This window comes from Anastrepha obliqua, unplaced genomic scaffold (genome assembly GCF_027943255.1).
Source record: "Anastrepha obliqua isolate idAnaObli1 unplaced genomic scaffold, idAnaObli1_1.0 ptg000023l, whole genome shotgun sequence".
Classification (NCBI taxonomy): Eukaryota; Metazoa; Arthropoda; class Insecta; order Diptera; family Tephritidae; genus Anastrepha; species Anastrepha obliqua.
Window position 1 is genome coordinate 526,132 of NW_026562184.1, and position 21,031 is coordinate 547,162.

General features: G+C 39.6%; 1 protein-coding gene across 2 annotated transcripts in view; it reads right to left on the reverse strand.

Moving 5' to 3' along the window:
- Positions 1 to 3,752: 3,752 nt before the first annotated feature.
- The window catches only part of LOC129251499 (eukaryotic translation initiation factor 4E transporter), an 80,571-nt gene continuing 63,292 nt past the window's right edge, over positions 3,753 to 21,031 (reverse strand). For both annotated transcript variants that reach the window (XM_054890836.1, XM_054890835.1), the window contains exons 5-7: positions 19,146 to 20,753; positions 18,717 to 19,088; positions 3,753 to 4,313 (exon numbers count right to left, since the gene is read on the reverse strand). In XM_054890836.1, coding sequence (XP_054746811.1) covers positions 4,060 to 4,313; positions 18,717 to 19,088; positions 19,146 to 20,753 — 2,234 coding nt within the window. In that variant the 3' untranslated portion in view covers positions 3,753 to 4,059. The remainder of the gene's footprint in view (positions 4,314 to 18,716; positions 19,089 to 19,145; positions 20,754 to 21,031) is intronic.

Sequence of the window (21,031 nt, forward strand, 5' to 3'; positions counted from 1 at the left end):
TCCTCTGCGTTGGAAAAGTCAGGTGGAGAAGGACTTGGCTTCACTTGGTGTGTCCAATTGGCGCCGGTTAGCACGAGAAAGAAACGACTGGCGGGCTTTGTTAAACTCGGCCAAAATCGCGTAAACGGTTATCGCGCCAATTAAGAAGAAGATGTATAAAGCATTCAGTTCTTTCTTCGTTCATTCTTCCACATCGAGGTTCACCGTTAGTTTGCTATCTAACATTAATCCTAGGTACATAGTATATGGGTCTTACTTTTAGTCCCGCTTCAACTGCCCACTTAGTGATTTCCCCAAGTGCCCTTCGTTTATTTCAAGTCTAAAGCGTAATTGTTGTTTTTACAGACCACTTATAGTAGATCTAATATGAGCTTAAATTACTGCAGATAATTATTAAATAAATTAAAAAAAAAGAGTTTAGAAATTTATAAAATTCATTCTTTGAAACCGAAAAGTCAAGCGGAATAGAACCCGAGATCTCATGAATTCTTTTAAAGCGCGGGCAATAAGAGCATTACGCGCATAATTCGTGTTAAGAAATTCAAGATGAAATGGGTTAGTATTCGTAGAGATCTATTAGGAATATGAAAGTGAATGCAACGTACTAGGGATGAACAATCAATTTCCCCTTTAATTACACTAGAAACAAAAGACAGTGAGAATATAGCCCTTCTACTCTCTAGAGACTTTAAGTTAATTAAAATCAAACGGGAATGATAGGATAGGATATTATTTGAGAATTTAAACGACGTGAGAGCATATTTAAGGACCACCTTCTGTACACGTTCAATTCTCTCAATAGCAAATTGGTGGCAAGGCCTCCAGATAAATGTTGCATATTCTAATCTAGAGCGAACAAAGGAAGTAAAAAGTAATTTGTGAGTGTAAGGGTACGAGAACATCGAGCAATTGCGCTGTATTAAACCTAAGATTAAGTAAGAAGTGGACACAATAAAGTTAATGTGACTGTTGAATGAAAAATGTGAGTCAAAGATCACCCCTAGATCTTTGAATTCATGAACAGATTGAAGTAAAGTATTATCAATGCTATAAGATGACTGGAAAACATTTTGAGTTTGGCGAAAGGGACATGAAAACATTTCTGAATATAATACACTCCTTCAATGGACGCTTCAGCTGATGAAGTCGCGACTAAATTAGCTGTCAGCGTTATGCGGCAATCAAGTCAGAATACAACTCTGCGGTGATACAACCTTGCGCTAGTATTCAGTATTCCAGTTTCATACATCAATCGTCGTGTTGTCAATGAATTATTGCTTTTGACTTCTTTTTTTGATATACTGAATCTTAGCGGCAGTAAGTCAAATACTCCTTTTTTATAGATATTTTTTTTTTAAGAAAATAAAATGCGATCGTTTTGATTTTATAGTATGTTATTATTGACACTAAATAGTATACAAAAAACATTTTTTTTTTTTTTGTAGTAGTGTGGCACCAAAGTAAGCGTCTTAAAAAAAGAAAGGTGGCTTGTCAACAGGATTTTGGCTCTACAGGACATCTGAAACGAAAAAGGTAAACTGATTATTATTCTGTAGGCTTGTCATTCAGGTGCTACTTTCGTTTATTTTCAGTCCTAACTTTCCATACTACAGTCTGATTTCCACCCGAAAAACATACCTTTTTTTCAAAAGTCCGCCATTATGTTATTTTTCAAAAAAAATTTCTCATTGTAGCACCTAAAAATATCTATAAAAAATCAGTATTTGACCAGACTACTACCTTTACAGAGTCGTTCATAGATGTTTACATACCAAATTTCAAGAGTATCTGGAACTCACGCCTTGCTTTGTTTGTGCTCCAAATTCAGAGTTAACAGAGGAAATGAAGTTATGTTGATTATGAAATTAGCGGCAGCATTGATTAGAAATATCTTATTTCGGGAAGGCTATGAACCACCGGTAACATTATTTCTTTTTAACTATCGCAAACGTTTCCAGGAGCAACTGAGAAAGGTCATCGCAAAAAGCAGCTATTGTATAGCGATCAGTATTGTCGTTGCTGTAACGGCAGAATCATACCACTCGAATGTTGGAGGAATGCTGGTAAAATGACATACGTCTTTATTGACTTATATATTAATAATTGCTGAAAAGCTCTGTGAGGTTTCTTTTCAAAGGTTTAAGAACTTTCCGAAAATAGTTTGAAAAATAAAACATTTTTCATAGCATGAAACCGTACTTTCCATGGCCAACTGTACCTCAAGGCTCGTTACTATTCGCCAGGTTTTGCAATTTTTTTTAGTTATATTAAAAAAGCTAGGGGAGAATCTCACGTATTTTCTCAACAAAAACTTTGAACGCACGACACACGAAGTATTATATAAGGTTGGCAAGAAAGTCTTGCGGTATTTCCGCAAGCTTGTCTTTGCAAGCGGGTAGTTCTAGTTGTATTCGTCGCATCGGTTCACGCTAAAGCTTTTTGGAAAGCTCTTTTCACGTGCTAACACGTGTTTGATTAATTGTTGTTTGCTTTTAGTCGTTCGTGAGTTATAGTGTCGCAAACATGGAGTAAAATAAAGAGAAAATACGGCATATTTTACAGTACTACTACGATAAAGGCAAAAATGCATCTCATGCTGCCAATAAAATTTGTGCAGTTTATGGACCCGATACAGTTTCCATTTCCACCGCACAACGATGGTTTCAACGTTTTCGTTCTGGTGCAGAGGTGATCGAAGATGCGTCACGGTCCGGAAGGCCTGTCGTCAAAAATTGCGATAAAATCGCTGAATTGATCGAAAGAAACCGGCATAGTAGCAGCCGTAGCATCGGCCAAGAGCTGGGTATGAGTCATCAAACCGTTATAAACCATTTGAAGAAGCTTGGATTCAAAAAGAAGCTCGATGTATGGGTGCCACACGACTTGATGCAAAAAAACATTTTTGCCAGTATGGATGCATGCGAATCGCTTCTGAATCGCTTCTGAATCGCGACAAAATCGACCCGTTTTTGAAGCGGATGGTGACTGGCGATGAAAAGTGGGTCACTTACGACAACGTGAAGCGCAAACGGTCGTGGTCGAAAAGCGGTGAAGCTGCCCAGACGGTGGCCAAGCCTGGATTGACGGCCAGGAAGGTTCTTCTGTGTGTTTGGTGGGATTGGCAGGGAATCATCCACTATGAGCTGCTCCCCTATGGCCAAACGCTCAATTCGGACCTGTGCTGCCAACAACTGGACCGCTTGAATGCAACACTCATGCAGAAGAGGCCATCTTTGATCAACAGAGGCCGAATTGTCTTCCATCAGGACAACGCCAGGCCACACACATCTTTGGTGACGCGCCAGAAGATCCGGGAGCTCGGATGGGAGGTTCTTTTGCATCCACCGTATAGTCCGGATCTCGCACCAAGTGATTACCACCTCCATGGCGAACGAGCTTGGTAGTCGGAAGTTGTCCACAAGAGAGTCCTGTGAATATTGACTCTCCGAGTTTTTTGACAATAGGGAAGCGAGCTTCTATAAGAGGGGCATTATGAAATTGGCATCTCGTTGGGAACTCGTCATCGAACAAAACGGCGCATATTTGACTTAAATCGCCTTATTATAACCAATTTTATGAACAATTGAAAATTCAATAAAAATACCGCAAGACTTTTTTGACAATCTTATATAAAACAATTTTTTATAGCATAAAGATATCATTAATGGTATTTCCGAACTTTTATTGTTTGCTATTTTTTAGTTCATGTATATATATTTATTTTTTTTTTTTTACATTTTAAAAAGTACAATCGTTTCAATTTAAATAATGCATTTACAATAATTGAGATACTTATTGATAAACGTATGGTAGAATAGTTACAATAATGATAAAAAGAGAATATGCTACAGTAAAAGTTTTATTTCCTATTAGTTTTATATTAAAAACTATGTTTTTTTGTTTGCTCAAATTTTGTGGTTAACTTTTAATAGATAAAGGATACTTTTAGGTCTTTTAATATGCCAAGCAAGCATATGAACTTAATTGAATGATATTAAAATAATCTGATTCCCAATTAACACACAATTTTAAATAAAATATGCCAAGTTATTTGTGGCATTAATTGTGCACCGTTGTTGAGGAATGTTGTATGTTTTTTTCGAACTCTTCTAAACTTAGAGCTTGATTCATATTGAGCAGTGGAAGTTTCCCCGCAGATGCTTGCGCTAATAGCTCAGGCGAAAACCATTGCGCCAGTTGATTACTTGTTGGAGACAATGTACCATCTCGATAATTTATTATATTCACCGCAGTGGCAGCGGCGTTATTTGACACAGCATTACTATCACTTGCCAAGGATGATGGCATACAAACTAGGAAGAAAACCAAAATTTTAGGTATTAATATCAGAGACCAAATAACAGTTATTTCGAATTTACAAATTGAAAGCGTTGCCCAATCCGGAAGTTGGACGAAAAAGTGGTTTCATAACAGCTATTTGACAAGGAATATCTTTTACGCTGGCTGATAATTCTTAAACGTTTATAACTATACCAAATTAATAAATACTCTTACAACTCTAATTCCAAAAAAATATGAATATATTTAACAATTTTATAAAAGGTCCATGTTCAAATTTTTCCTACATAACACTACGTGTACAATGTATGATAATCTTCCCTTCTTGGGTACCAAAATCTTGCCGCAGTAAAAGAGCTTGCGTGCATCAATGAGGAGTTAGATTATGCCGACATAATGGGCAGCGTTCATTCCGCCAGGGTCACCGATGTCGCGCAGGCTTACTATGAGGTATCAGATCAAGATTGGTACAGCACGTTAAGCTTATGTGTTGTGGTACCCGTGCCCTCTCTTCGCATGCCGGCTCTGCGGACGAGTGACCACCCCTTCCGAGCATACTCGTGGGACTAAAATATGAAAGACAAAATATACACAAAAAAAAGAACAAACCAAATTAGTTGACGGCACTGCTATGACAAAGGACAAAGGAGAACGAACTCCGGGAAAGATTGCCTTCGACTCGGACGACGACACCCTGTTGCCCTCAAGTCAAGAATACTTAACTAGCATTCAGGATCGCGCCAAACATAGCCAGAGTGTAGGAAAGTATTAAGAGGAGTACCCCCGAAGTAGTTGTAGTTTTTGCCTTCAAAGCAGCATTGAAGGTGGCCTCCGGCGCAGTCGCGTCTAGAGGGACTCAGAAAAAGACGAAATGCATGGGCATGAACATGAAGCAACGGTACCAGAAGTTTGTCTACGAGGCGGTGATCGAGGAGTGCAAGAAGTTTTCAGAACGTACATCCGCACAAACTATTAACGCAGGCAACCAAGCATAAAAAAGGAATCGCTCTCAGAACGAAAGCGGTAATACCCATCCCAAGACGCCCAAAAAGGGGGATGAGCCACAAGCCGAAGCTCCAGCAGTCACCACGCCCTTCAGCGAGGTCGCAAGAGACGATCTATATGTTCAGCAAACTTGGGTGAAGATCGATGTGGGAATGTCTCGAGCCGTAGTGAATTACTTACTTGTCAATCCCGAAGGTCCTCACCCGAAGTTTCATTCACCGGAAGCCTTAAGGGGTTATAAGGTAATCAAATGCGCAGATCAATCAATACTCTCGGGACTTCCGCACCGAAGCTATAACCTCTATCTTCACTGACGACTCCAAGATAAATCGGAACTCGGAGCACGAATTTTCTCTAAATCAGCCAAACTTTAATCTCATTTAAACTGCCGAATAGTGTTTTTCAGGCAGAAGCCTTTGCGACGATGCTATGGTGCAGAACGAAACTAGTAAACTCCTATAAGGAGGAGATAGAGTCTCTTAGGTGTGCAGGTAACATTCATCTGGGTTCCAGGCCATAGGAACATGGAGGGTCCCTATGTCTGGGTTCCAGGCCATAGGAACATTCCCATGACAGCCGGATCTACGTTATCGGAATGAGTCGGGTTTTTCCCGACCAAGGGCTGCCGTATTCTATTGCTGGGTATGCCATAAACGGCTCCACCAGAACCCCACCTCGGTTAGGTGCAACAAGTGCAACGGGTGGACCCACCTTAAGACCTGTTCAGGGCTTAAGTCTCATAGGGAGTGGTCCACAAGGTATGTAACTACGTGTTGCTCCCGCCCGCACGCGTCTGTTTCCTCAACGGCTACAGCAACGGAAGGTATCGACAGGCAGGGACCGCACCTTAGAATGTCAAGGGGCATCACCTTAGAATGTCAAGGTATAGCTGTCCGGTCAGGAGATGCCGAGCTCGAAATATATATTATTTACATATCCCCTGTCACCTGCTGCCCGGCAGGATATCACCCTGACATAGGTGCGCTCATCAGAGGTGAAAACCGATTGGTTGTAGGTGTCTTTAATGCGCATCACGATCTCTAGCATTCAAGCCTGCCAACTAGGTAGTGGGTAATTGCAGCAGCTCGCCTGACATAACAACTACTAGCGCTGGTCTGATAAATAGCATAACCTGGCGACCTATGCTATCGCTTGCATCAGACCACTTGCTCATTATCGCCTCGATTGAAAGACCTGCCGACTTCATTTCCGCGCATCACCGATCCTATATTGACTTTAACACAGCTAGTTGGCCGGCTTCGCGGAGTTCACCTTCGCCCCTCGTCCCGTCCCTACTGACGAGCGCGCAGGCAAACGCGCATTCCGCAAGGTGCTCACAGCTGTTGCGGTTCGCTTCATCCCCGCTGGAAGGCTCAAGGACATTCGTCCTCATTTCCCAGCCGAATCAGCCAGTTTAGCAAACGAGCGTGACCACCTACGCCAGGTCGATCCCGGGGATCCCCTCATAAGAGATCTCAATTTGGAGATCCGGCAACTGGTAGACCAACATAAACGGACCAAATGGGTTGAGCATCTGAAGACCTGCAATTTCACCACTGGTGTGAGTAGGTTCTGTCCCACCGTTAGGTCTCTATCGAACCCGACGAAGTACAACGACAAGGTGGCAATCACCTTCAACGGTTTTACTTCGTCGGACCCGAAAAGATGCGTGAGCTATTTTAGCCGACTTTTTTTACTGCATCTTCCAGCCGACAGAACCAAGCGTCGTGCCACCAGAAGGCTGCACAAACTGATGAACGACAGATCGCCACTTGCTTTCTCCAGCGATGAGGCTCAGGGGGCCGTCAATAAAACAAAATCATCAAAAGCCTTAGGCCCTGACGGACTGAACACGCTGATGCTGAAGCACCTGGGACCTTTGGGGGTAGGATTTCTCACAAGGGTTTTCAATCTGTCCTTGGCCCCTCATTATCCCTGACAAGTGGAAAGCAGGGAGAGTGCTCCCACTACTGAAACCTGGAAAACCCGCCAACCAAGGGGAATCTTATCGGCCGATAACTCTCCTTTTCGCAGTAGTGAAGACACTTGAAGCCCTCCTACTCCCACTCTTTACGAAACATCTGGCCCCAGTCTCACCAGCATGGTTTTCGTCGAGTGCATAGCATCACCACTGCACTCACCGTCATAAACGTCTAGATAAACCGCGGGCTTAACCAAAATCACCCCTGCGAGAGGACTGTTCTAGTAGCGTTGGACTTGAAGAAGGCTTTTGACACAGTTAGCCATTCCACGTTACTAGATCACATTTATCAGCCGACACTCCCGCCAGGACTGAAGAGGTGGTCCGCAAACTACCTGAGCGGTCGTCAATCGTCAGTGATTTTTCGAGATCAAACATCTAAACAGCGGAAGATTAAGCAAGGTGTTCCGCAGGGTGGTGTCCTTTCACCCTTGTCGTTCAACTTCTACATCTCGAAACTCCTCCAGCCACCACAGAGAGTCTCCCTGGTCACATACGCTGACGACTGCACGATAATGGTGTCGGGGGATGACATCGATGGCCTGTGCTCCAAATTGAACAACTACATCATCGACCTTTCTCGCTTTTTCACTGCGACGAATCTTCAACTTTCCCCCACTAAGTTCACGGCGACCCTCTTTACCACCTGGACAAAGGAGGTCAAACCACCTCTCAAGGTAGAAGTGTACGACACACCATTTCCGACGGCAAACAATCCCAAAATTTTGGGTGTAAACTTCGACAGTTAGCTCTCCTCTTGGTGCACAACCGCAATTGCCACTAAAGTCCAAAATCGCAACAACGGCCGGTTCTGAACTATGCTGCGCCTGTGTGGTCGCCTGGAACCAGTGACGCACAGTGGATAAAGCTGCAGACATGCCAAAACACTGCCATTCGGACAGCGACGGGCTGCCCCCTGATGTCCCCAATACAACACCTTCACAACGAGGCCAATATACTACCTGTTCAGGAGCATACAAACGGCTCAGCAAGCAGTTCCTGTTAGGGTTTCACCCTTGCAGACACCTGCTTGAGCCTGAGCCGCCCTCCAACGCCACGTCAGGAGGCACCTACTACACTACGCCGACGAGATCCAGGACAATACAAACAGATACCTTCTGAACCAGACAGTGTTTAGACAGACAATAAACGACATTCACCGGGATAGAAGGAGACTGTCAAGCACTTTTTCTGTAAATGGCCGGGTTTGGTTGCTAGACGATTAAGAGCACTGGGCGCTCCTTTCTTCGACAACCTGGGGCAGTGCCTCAACCTAAACTCCATCAATCTTCTCCATTATATCAACAGCTTTGGCTGGCTGTAGATATCTTTCTGTTGGAGATCCCATAATGGTATCAAAACGGCGCTTTAGTGCTACTTAAGGAGTACCAGACTGGCACTTTAACCATTTCATCCACCTACCTACCTCTGGATTCCTCGCTGAAAGTGTTGCTACGCTAAGGGAAACGATATCGGGGCTTGAAGCTCAAGCTGATCCCGGCGAGTGAGGTCCTGAAAAGACCCAGAAATCGCATTTGGTTGCCGCGGATGAACGAGCCAGGTGAAAAAATGCTTCTCGTCCACTCCTTTTGGCCATCAGTGAAGAACCACTGGAAGAGTTGTCCAAGGCGGACAAGAAAATCAGCTGTGGCTTCCGAATGGCCAAAATGAATATATTCAGCGGCGATGGGAGCCCAGAGGAAGACGACACAGCGGAGGTCGACTTCGCGGGAGTTAACGACATGGCCTCACTTTCTTCTTTTCTAATCACTTCAGTCCATGGTCAATAGACATGCATTATCAAGTAAACAACATCAAGCCGATAGGACTTGTTTTCACATACATTATCAAGTAAACAACAATAGAAATTCGGTATCACCAAAACAAACCATAAACATTCAAATAGTTATCTACAAGTAAAAGTAAACAATAGGCAATCAGCAACGAATTATCTCAATGCGATAACAACCGCCGCATTCAAATAGTATAAATAGCAGTAAGATTTCTGTAACAAGTTAGTCTTAAGAATATCGATAATAAACACTTCGGCGTCAAAATATAAAAAAGATATTTCTTTTTTCTCATATCGTGAAAGCGATATTAACTCGGGTCAGCTGCTGAAGGACGTGGACATCACCGACGACAACAAAGATGTTGAGGTTCGTGCGTATTGACCTGAAACATTCAAAAGCAGCCACTTGCAGTTTAGATATCCTTCTCAGCGAAGAGGATATTCATATTAGTTTAATACAAGGAGCCCTGGATAAAACATGGCAAAATTATTCGGCTCAACAACAGTGCGTACAATCTTTTCTATGGAAAAGAGCCAGGAAATCCTAGATCATGCATTCTTATCAAGAAAGGTTTAAATGCTTACCTTTGTTCTAATAACAGCGTACCAAATATCACGCTAGTAAAGATAGAAGAAGCCGGGTTCCAGAATCTTGTTCGGATTTCGTCATACATGATCCACGACAGAGAAGCGTCGCTAAAGGAACTGAAAGAGGCTGTTAAACAGAACCAACAAGACATTTGCCTTATTGAGTGCAACACGAATGCTAAGCATACCCTATGCAATAGTAACGAAACAATAAAGGTTACAAGCTGACTTTCATCCTCCCAAGCTAAGATAGATTTCAGGGATGGGAGGAAGTCCTGGATCTTACGCTATTGACCGAGAACAATAGTGTGTCCGTGAGGAATTGGATGGTATCAGATAGAATATCAATGTCTGATCACTGTTTTATACTATTCAACCTCCCGCAAGACGGAGTAAGATATTGTTTAAGGAGCAATAAAGCGAAACCTTCACCCACTTTACTGGGTACAAGCCCTTCGACATGCCAAGAACCTTGTTTGTCCTCCAGAGGGTCTCAGAAGGCGAGATAGATTCAATAGTAGATACAGAGACTATTGTTTTTTCAATAAACAGTTTTGAACCATTTAAATCAGCTGGTCCAGATAACATCATGTCAATTATGCTTCATAAGCTTCAGAAGCACATGGAGATTCGGTTCCTAAGCATCTCCAAAGCATGCCTTCGTCTAACTTATATTCCCGAGAGCAGGAGAAGAGTAATGGTAGTATTCATACCCAATGTGGGTAAGAAGAAACATGAGATAGCAGAGATTTACGACCGATTAGTCTTACCTCCTTTCTCCTTAAAACACTAGAAAGAACCTTAGATATACACATTAGATCTTTAGCAAAGCGGTCTTGCTGCTAATACTATTTTTGTGTTCGCTTTAGTAATATACTTGTGATTTGAAGATGTATATGTAAGGTCTCGATCGCAGTAGTTGGCATTCGTTTGAAGCATAAATATCCTTTTTTCTGACGTCAAAAATGTGTACTGGCGTCCCGAAAAAACAGCGTTTGCGGGAAGTCATGCTTCATTTTTACCTTTTAAAGAAAAGTACAGCTGACAGGTGTCGTATATTGATCAATATTTACGGTACTCACGCTCCATCAAATACAACGAGTGCTTTCGACGCTTCCAAAGTGGAAATTTGGACGAGAGTGATAAAGATCGCGAAGGGGCAGCGTAGATATTCGAAGATACTCAACTCCAACAATTATTGGATGAACACGCATGTCCAACCCTTGATGATATGTAGGATACGGTATACTAGATATAGGCGGAGAGCTGGCTACATAGATAGTGCCCGCATCAGATACATGGCTAATTTATATTGAAAATAATAGTATTAGTGTAGACGAATATAAAAATGAATGTCTGCCATTGCAAAACTGGGGCGCAAAGGGGGGATACGCAGTGAAAGGGGTGAATTTTGGGTGGGAAAAAATTCATAAGGTACAGGGATTTTATGTACGGGAAAAGTTTGGTTATATATTTGAGAAAGTGTAAAAAAATTGGCAGACATTTTGCGAGGGGCTAACTCGCCGGCAGACTGCGCTGAAGATTGCAAAAATTAATTTAAAAAAAAATCATAAGGTTCATGAATTCCAATTATTGTATTTTAAAGTTTTAACATTCCAAAAGCCATTTACAAAATGGCAGACAAAAAAGTGAGGGCTAAGGCCGCGGCAGACGACGTTAAAAAGTACGCTACATATCAACATTTTTAGTCACATTCTTGATATTTAAGTGCCGTAGAATTATTATCGATATTTATGAAATATATCAATGATATTCATTATTTGATAACTTTTATTTTTAGGGAATTTTATAAACAATTTGTTTTTTTTTCAACGTTAATATTATGGTTGTTTATAAGTATATCAATTTATTTTAAACGATTAATTAATATTAGTCAGTGTTTGGTTTCTTCACTTGTGAAAAGTGAAGGTAAATGCTCACAAAATTTTGAAAGCGAAAGTAGCCAAATAAGGTATAAGGTCTCAGATTTGTATATAGGTATATTTGGGAGCGGAATATAATGTAAATGTTGATGGGGGGAAGCAGATGTTTTCGTGTATAATAGAGCAAGTGACGCAGTACAAAGTAATGCCGCAAAAGACCACTGAGAGTTTAGTATATTCCAAAACGTAGAAGAGAGTAGACGTTATATTTCAATATTTTTGATTTTGTTTTGTTTTTGTTTGCATCATGGCTACGAGTGCGTTTTTAACTGTAGCTTGATCAGTGAAAAAATTGTAATTTTCGAAGAAGACTAATTAAAAAAGTGCCAAGATATTTCTAAAATTCGTATCGCTTTTGATTTGAAATACAGTGATATTGTGTTACCAGAAATAGTGGACGGTGTCAGTGGTTATCATCGACTTTGATATAAAGCATTTACATCCATCCAAAATAAATATTTAGATAAATATAACGGTAAATTTGCAATATTCGTTGAAAGTTGTTATTATAAGATATTTAATTACGCCTCGGTATAAATAATTGAACTATTATCAATTTGTACAGAGAACATTCAATTGGAAGTAGCAAAATCACCACAAGGCCACACGTCCATTGAGGCATCTGCGTCTCCGCGGGCCGAACATTCGGCAGGTAATAATATATTTTACATACATTATGTTGTGTACGTATATATTTAAACGCGAAATAAATTATCAAACGATTTATTAATTTTTACAGTGAGTAATCAATCCATAGGGGATGATTTTCTGCAAGGTTCCACAGCTATTATTTCACAATGTGACAATTCAGCTGGTAATAATTTTTTTGTTTATATAGTATATAGTATGCACATACTTTTAATAGAAAATAATTTTGAAAATGTGCATCGGTATTTAAAAATATTTTTAAAGAATTAATTGATCAATTAAATATATATAAATGTTTCAGAAAAAAATGACGATAACGTTCGGTCGTCTGATGTATTCAGTGACAGTCAACTTTCACATGAACAATTAGATGTGGAACGACAAACTGGAAATTAAAAATTAAAGAATGCAGGTATCTGTTTGTTTTGTAATCAAGCAAGGAAGAAGCAAGGGCAAAAAGCGCTTCTTTTGATACGATCTGAAAGTAAAATTTTAATTGAATAAATTGTCACAAATGCAACTGCCTTAAATGACTATGAAATATTATCGAAAATCGAGAGATTAGGGGATAATCGTGTTGTTCATTACCATAATACATACATGTAAATTAATGTATTTTAAAAAATACATAGCGGCTCCGGAGCCAAAACAGTCAGATTGGCATATTGCAAGAAACGTTCATGAGTTAGTTGACAATGAACTGTATTCTTTTATCGCTGAAAATACGATAGGAAGGAAGCAATGCTATTCTTTGAAATTTTTAGTACAGTACGCCAAAAGTGCGTTGTATAAATTGTTTTCGGAGAAATATGATAGTTTCGAACCATTAATAACGAGTACGAAATTGCTTCAAAAGATTGAAAAAAAATTTGCCAAGCAATTACAAATAATTGAATTGCATAACCGTAAAATTATTGCACCGAGCAGAAAATGTATTATATCGGCAGAAACATTTAGCGAATTTGAAGATACTGAAACATTGCAACGAGCTGCATATGTTTTGAGGAAAAAAATTATGGCCATAAAAAAAGATCCACTACCTCAACAGCTGACTTCAGAGGACCTGATCAAAGGTGAATGTAAAATTCCTACTGATATTGTACAGTTTTTAACTTCTTCAATCTGCGGAAATGATCCCAGAACTGTGAAAAGTTCCAATTGTACTCGAAAAGTCAACTCTATAGCCCAAGATTTAGTTTATGCTTTTCATAATGGTAAAATCAAAACGTCCAAGCAGATCACGCTTGGAATGACCTTAAAAAGCATGACAAGTAGCCGAAAAGTTATAGATTTACTTAATAAATACGGTCAATGTGTAAGCTACAATACTGCTGAGGAGTTGGAAACGGAAGCGACGTTTTCATCCCTCAATAAATCAGTAATTTGTCCTCAAAGCATTGAATTATCCCCTCACTACTGCACAGGAGTGGCATTTGACAACTACGATCGATTTGTTGAAACGTGTAGCGGAAAAGATACGCTGCATGATACAGTGGGAATTATATATCAAAATATAATAGCAGGTCATTCCAGTTCTGACAAACCTGAAGCTGAAAACATTATTATTCGTGGACCTCCTGCGAAAAGGAGAAGAACATATGAAGTTATATCGACGGAGATACTTCCGTACTTGAAAAAAAAACCAAAGCTCACTGACCAATTATTATCTCTTGAAAGCAATTTACGTGATGTTGAAGCCAGTAATTATGTTTTTTACGAAAGTTTAGATGTAACATGGGTAATTTCACATTACCTAAAAATTCCTAATACACCTATGTGGGTCGGGTATAATAGTAAAATTGTAGATGCTCAGTCAGTTAAACAAAAGGCATCTTATCTTACACCGATTAATATTTCACCTACGAACGTATCTGTTGTCATCGAAACAATGCGCCAAAGCCAAAAAATAGCAGAAGAATGTTCGCAACAGTACATACAAGTGACGCATGATTTGGCAATCGCTAAAGTAGCTTATCAAATTCAGTGTACCGAGAAACCACAGTTCAATAACCTTTTCATTCATCTTGGTAGTTTCTATATAATGATGGCTTATTTTAAAGCTGTTGGAAAATTCATAGATGAGAGTGGTCTAACATATATGATGGTTGAAAGTGGGTTATTGGCTTCAGGATCAGTAAACGGATTTTTAACTGGCAAACATTTCAATCGCTGTAAACGATTGCACCCGTTAGTGACCTTAGGATTGAGATCATTACTTTTCGAAGAATTCCTTCGAAAAGAAGATAAAACCATCGACGATGATTTGATCGAGATTGTTAATCAATTGCAATCAACATCTTTATCGACTTTGGAAATTCAAAATACATCATTGAATGATTTACTAAATGAATACTTGATATTTGAATCGCAAGTTTTAAACGGAAAACACGGTAAAACTGCACAGTATTACGCGATGTACATTCGCTTTGTCAATTACTATCTAATGTTTTCAAGAAGCATTAGTCTCGGTGATTTCGAACTTTTCAAAAAAGTCATACCAAAGCTAGTCAACTTATTTTTTGTTTTCAATCAAGGAAATTATTCTCGATGGCTACTAAAATATCATGATAATTTGTTAAGAGTGCAAATAACACATCCAGGCCTCGAGGAAGATTTTAAAAATGGATTTTTTGGTGAGAAGAGGACAGAAAAGCCATTTTCACGAATGCCTGTTGATTTGACGTTAGAGCAAACGGTTAATGCTACTGCTTTAAGACGATTAACAGGTATAACGCACTTTACAAACTCTATCTCAGCGCGGCAAAGATGGGCTAAAAGCCATGGCATCCGATCAACTATTGTATCACATACATTCGATGTAACAGGCTTAAAAAGAAGTCAAGATATCACCGGAGACTTAGAAAAACACCAAATTAAAAAAGATACTACTCAGTTGCAGAATTTTATAACTATATTAAAACAAAATATGAATCCTTTCAACACCGAAGATACTCAGAGCAGCGAAGATACTCGGCACAATAGCAAAGTTTATATTCAAACAGGGGTTTGGAATAAGCAACGAATAATTGACGTATCGACGTTGCATGAAAAGTTAGGCGAGATAATGTGTCAATCTCTGCCAGGATTTCATGCTTTAACTGGCTGCGATTTTAATCCAGCATTATTTCGCAAGGGAAAGCAACGTCCTTTACAGATTTTAAAGGAAAATGAAGACTTACAAAAAGCATTCGGCCAAATTGGACATGAAGACGGTGATGAAACCGCTGTTTTCCCGATTCTTGAAAAGTTTATCTGTAATTTGTACAACTTTCCGTTGTTGAGCTCCGTAAATGATGCACGATTCGCCTTATTTTTAAAAACCTATAAGGTCAACGATTTGGAGGAACCTTTCCACAAAAAAAAAATTGCAGAATTTTGACTCATCCACTTTGCCTCCTAGCCAGGCTGCATTAACGCAGCATTTATTGAGGACCAAATATATTGCTACAATATGGAAAAATGCTCATAAGAAAATTCCATCATATTTACGAGCAGAAACTTGCGGATGGATATTAGTAGAGGGAAAGTATACATTTAAATGGTTCGACGGACCACAGCTGCCTAGTACAATACAAGATATTATTGATCCTGGAACAAACGAAGGTAATATATTTATCCACAGAACATATAACTATTCCATTCTATTAAATGTCTAAAAATCATTTTGCTTTGTGCTTTGTTACAGGCGATGAAGACGTTAATGCAGAAAGCGAATCAAATGAAGATGAATATAGCGATAGCGAAGGAGATATCACGTCCGAATGAGATTCCGATTGCGAATGTGACTAAATATGTTAATGTGTAGCGTACTTTTTAACGTCGTCTGCCGCGGCCTTAGCCCTCACTTTTTTGTCTGCCATTTTGTAAATGGCTTTTGGAATGTTTAAACTTTAAAATACAATAATTGGAATTCATGTACCTTATGATTTTTTTTTAATTAATTTTTGCAATCTTCAGCGCAGTCTGCCGGCGAGTTAGCCCCTCGCAAAATGTCTGCCAATTTTTTTACACTTTCTCAAATATATAACCAAACTTTTCCCGTACATAGAAACCCTGTACCTTATGAATTTTTTCCCACCCAAAATTCACCCCTTTCACTGCGTATCCCCCTTTGCGCCCCAGTTTTGCAATGGCAGACATTCATTTTTATATTCGTCTACACTAATACTATTATTTTAAAAATAAATTAGCCATGTACCTGATGCAAGCACTTTCATGTAGCCAGCTCTTGGACTAATAGGGCTAGTTTACTGGGGCGGCAGCCCTTGGTCGGGAAAAACCCGAGTCATTCCGGTAACGTAGAACCGGCTACCATTAGAATGTTGATGATATGTCTAAAAAGTAGAATGTTGACATGTCAACCGTCGGTAAACATTTGCACGCGATGGGAATGGTTCAGAACGCAGGTAACTGGGTGCCACATCAATTGAAGGAGAGGGATATCGAGAGACATTGGGTGACGTGTGAGATGCTCCTTGAACGACAGAACAGAAAAGGTTTTTTGCATCGCATCTTTAGTACTGAGCTCTCTGTTAGTGAAATGCTAGAAGGAGCTCTGGGAAAGCTAAGTAAATGGGCTACAATCAGTGGTCGTAATGTTAATCCAAGCAAAACCTAGTTAATCTTGTTTACAAATAAAACCTAGATATTATACTACCGTCAATGAATGAGGTTGACAGACAGAGCGACCTATCTAGTAGTGCTAGATCCAAAACTGAACTAGAGGCCCAATGTAGAAAAGAAAGTAGAAAACGCTTATGTAGCTTAGTAGCTTATTATGTGCAAAAGAGTTATTAGCAGAAATTGGGGTTTAAAGCTTAGACTCGCACTCTGTATGTACACCGTCATAGAAGACCGATTTTGACCGTTTCCACGACAGTCGGTTCTACGTTACCGAAACGACCCGGATTTATATCCGGCAAAGGACTGTCACTCCAGCAGCATTCCCCGTATGTTAGTATGGGGAATGTTTATGCTGCTACAACAACAACCGATTTTGATATACTTAGCGTTAGTACGGTGGCCTGCATTAAACGAACAGTACAAACAGTTAAATAGCGTACAACGAGCAGCCTGCGCAGGAATAAGTGGAGTTATTAAACAATCTCCAGCAGAGGCACTGAATGTCATACTGAACCTATTACCAATAGTTTTGCAACTACAATTACTGGAAGCAAATACCGTCACCAGAATTAAAGAGGATGGTTGTTGGAATCCTAGGGTGCTTGGTCATAGTACTATTCTTGATAGGTGGAAGCTAAACGGCTATCCATTAGAATACATTACCGCTACCCTAGACTTCAAACTAGAATTTAAGGTAATGTTTCTCACGCGAAAGGAATGGGAGTTAAATTAAGTAGTCAAGGAAGATACCACCGCATTTCACACCGATGGATCCAAAATGGATTGCGGCGTTGGTGCGATTGTATTCTCGAAAGACTTCGCAACTTCCAAGTCCTTTCACCTGGCGAATTGAAATAGCATCTTTCAAGCAGAGGTTCTCGGGGTTAGGCAAGCGTGCAAGATAAGAAGGAATCATCCACAACAATTATCAGAAGCACGCATTTTTACGGCTAGCCAAAGTAGCCATCTTAGCTATAAAGTCACCAACAACCAATTCAAATGGTGTATAAAAATCTCACCTTTTGTGCTAATTGAGTCTGGGGCGTGTCACCTAGACAGCCCCTTAACCAACCAACCAAGACTACCTTTAATAACCAGCAGTTAGCGTAGGACAAGGTAGAAGACAGAGAGTGAAAAATTCTTCTTGTTTCACCTAACAGTGGCAGCGAGCAGACGTTCAACGAACAAATTTTTTAACTCTCATATTCTAGCGGAGCTTATAATAGCGTAATTTACTTTCTTTAAGTTTAAAATGCTTTAAACTCCATAATAAATCCGGGGCTGTAAAAAGAATAACTACTTCCACTCAAATGAACTCACTTCAACAGGGCATTCAATTATTGCAAATATTTATGACTCCCCGATTATGTTACTCAATAGTTCAAGTCAGAGATGAGATTGAATTAGACCGAGTAAGGGGGTAAAATGTGCAGAAATAAGTGATATGCAATTGAAATATAAGTGTTATTGTGGCATGGGGTTATGTAAAGTTTACACTTTACATGATTGATCATTATTAATATTGAAAACTCCTGCATATGAGTAATAAACCAATGCGAAAAAAATTAAGTTGGGTAACTGTTATGTGGCAGCGTAAAAAATATACGTTCGGCAATAACTGCTGTTGGGCACCGTAAAAAATAAACTTTGGGAAATAACTCTTTTTGGTAACAAAAAATTATTTCTCTTACATAATAGTTACAAAGTAACAGGAAAAATAATCGCTGCAATAAAACTCTTATTGGCGAAATACAAAAATATTTCTCATCTAATAACTGTTATGGAACAACGTTTTTGCGGAAGTAATGAGTAAAAGAATAATAAAATTACAACATACTGTTGTGATTGGATGTATCTACTGTGTTTTGTTGTTGTTTGAGCAATTGCTGCTGCAGGTGAAGTTGTTGCTGTTGATGTCTTTGCAAAGCTAGGGCACGTTGTTGTTGGTGATACATTTGTTGCTGTTGTTGTACATGTGTCAGGAGATTACTATGGCTCGGTGGTTGTGGTGACGCTATTGTATGTGGAGGAAATTGAGGTGTAGACTGGCTTAACATATGCTGCGTGGTCTGATTATTTTTCAACCGCTGTTGCATTTGTTGAAAATCTAATTTAGTAAACATCAGTTGAGATATCTGCTGCATTTGCTGCGGCTGATGTTGCTGGCTACTTGGTTGTGGCGGCAAAGGACCTTTCAAAATTGGACGCCCTATAAAGGAATATCATTATGTTTCTCGTTTCTAAAACTAGTAACTAGTGGACTTACCCATTGGCTTAATAGCACTCATGTTTTGATTTACCAAATGTAACGGCCATTTCATTGGAGCTAGTGTATTTCGTGAAGACTGCATCGGTATTTGCTGAGATATCTGAGCTAAAGATTGTGGAGGGACCTGGTTATTGGTACTTATTTGCAGTTGTTGTTGTGAGTGGTTACCACCAAGTATCATTCTTGGCTGAGTTGTAATTGGCTGATGCTGCATATGCTGATGTGTATTTTGGGAATTTATAAAAGTAGTTTGTGTTAGACTTTTGTTTTGCTGCTGTATAACATCGTTTGTAGCACTGTGGGTTGTTGTGTTTGTGTTCGGATTATCTTTTTCGGCAGTCATCTTGCGAAGCACTGATGTTGGTGTGAAGGCTAGCGGCGTTGGTGAGTTAATATGTCGTGATTGTTGATGCTGATGTTGCAAGGTATGCGGAATATGAGGCTGCTGTTGGGTAACCGCTGGTTGTTGTTGCATGCTATTAGAAATTGGAACTTGTTGCATATCGATTTCATTTAGTACTGACAAGATGTTCGCTTGTGGTTGCTTCTGAATTTCCTGACGTCTTCTTAGAGAATCTTTTTGTTGCTGCTGTTGTTCCTCTATTTTCTTCTTCAACATAGCGTTTTGCATTATTGTTTGCGTATGGAATTGTAAATCTCGTTGATTCGGGGTAGTTTGAAGATTTGAAGCCTGGGTTAATGGCAGAAGAGAGATTAGATCTGTTTGTCCTGGAAGTATAGCATTAGAATTCGGAATTTGTTGTAATAGCTGTTGCTGTTGTAGTGAATCACTCGATGTATTTGTTGGAGTTTGATTGGGCATGGGCGGTCCGTTGTGACACAAGGGTATAGGAGAATGATTCTGTTGATGTCCTGGCATTGAATTAGTTAATGCCTGACTCTGTGATACATTGCAGTTTAAAATAGACCCAGCCGACGTCTCACGTAAAGTTGCAGCTATTACTTCTTTGGCATGTGGTGAAGCATTTGGATTGTTCATTTCTTGCTCCAAGAAATGAATTGGTATTTCACCACGTGTTATACACTGGTATATATGCCGTGCCTCCAAAAGTTTTTGTGGTTGATTTGCGAACAAACTTGACAAATACTGGAGTTGTGATTGTGACACATTGTTAATATCTCCATTATTTTGATGATGTTGGTTAAGAGATTGTAGATGCATTACTTTTTTCAACTCATCATTCTTAATTAACCCCTGATGGGTCAAATGTGCATCAGACATCATAGTTCCCAACTGCATAACATTCAGCGGAGGTACCGGCACAGTGCGATTTTGCGGCGGTATTAACACATTCATTTGTAAATTGGAAGGTGGTAAATGCTGTTGAGGATGTGTATGCTGCTGTTTGCTTCCAGACCCTAATTGTTCTAATAACTTCTTGAACGCTTCTATCTCTCCTGCTTGAGGTTGTCCACAATTGAACGGTTCGGTTGCATTTGGAAGACCTATTTCTTGGGCCAGGTCTTGATCCTTTTTCTTTGGAATTTCTGACCCAGTCGTTGGAGTATTGGACGACATTCCAGTGCCAGTATTCATACTACGCATACGTGCTTCTAGTTCCTCTACACTAGTTATGGTGGGTACTATATACAGTAAATTGGCAATTAAAAATTAAAAAACAAAATACTATTTATAAATACATCGCACAAATGCTAATTTCAAAGTCAACAAAATCGTTTCCAGTTAGATTACTTTTATGAGGTAGCATCAAGTTCTAAACGAAAATTCTCACAAGTAAAAAACGAAAACAAAAAGTGTCACTATGCAATCGATATAGCAGGCCAAAAGTAACTGAAGTTTGTAATTAATACTATTTCAATGTATATTTAACTTATTGTTGCTGTGGATTGGACTACAAAGA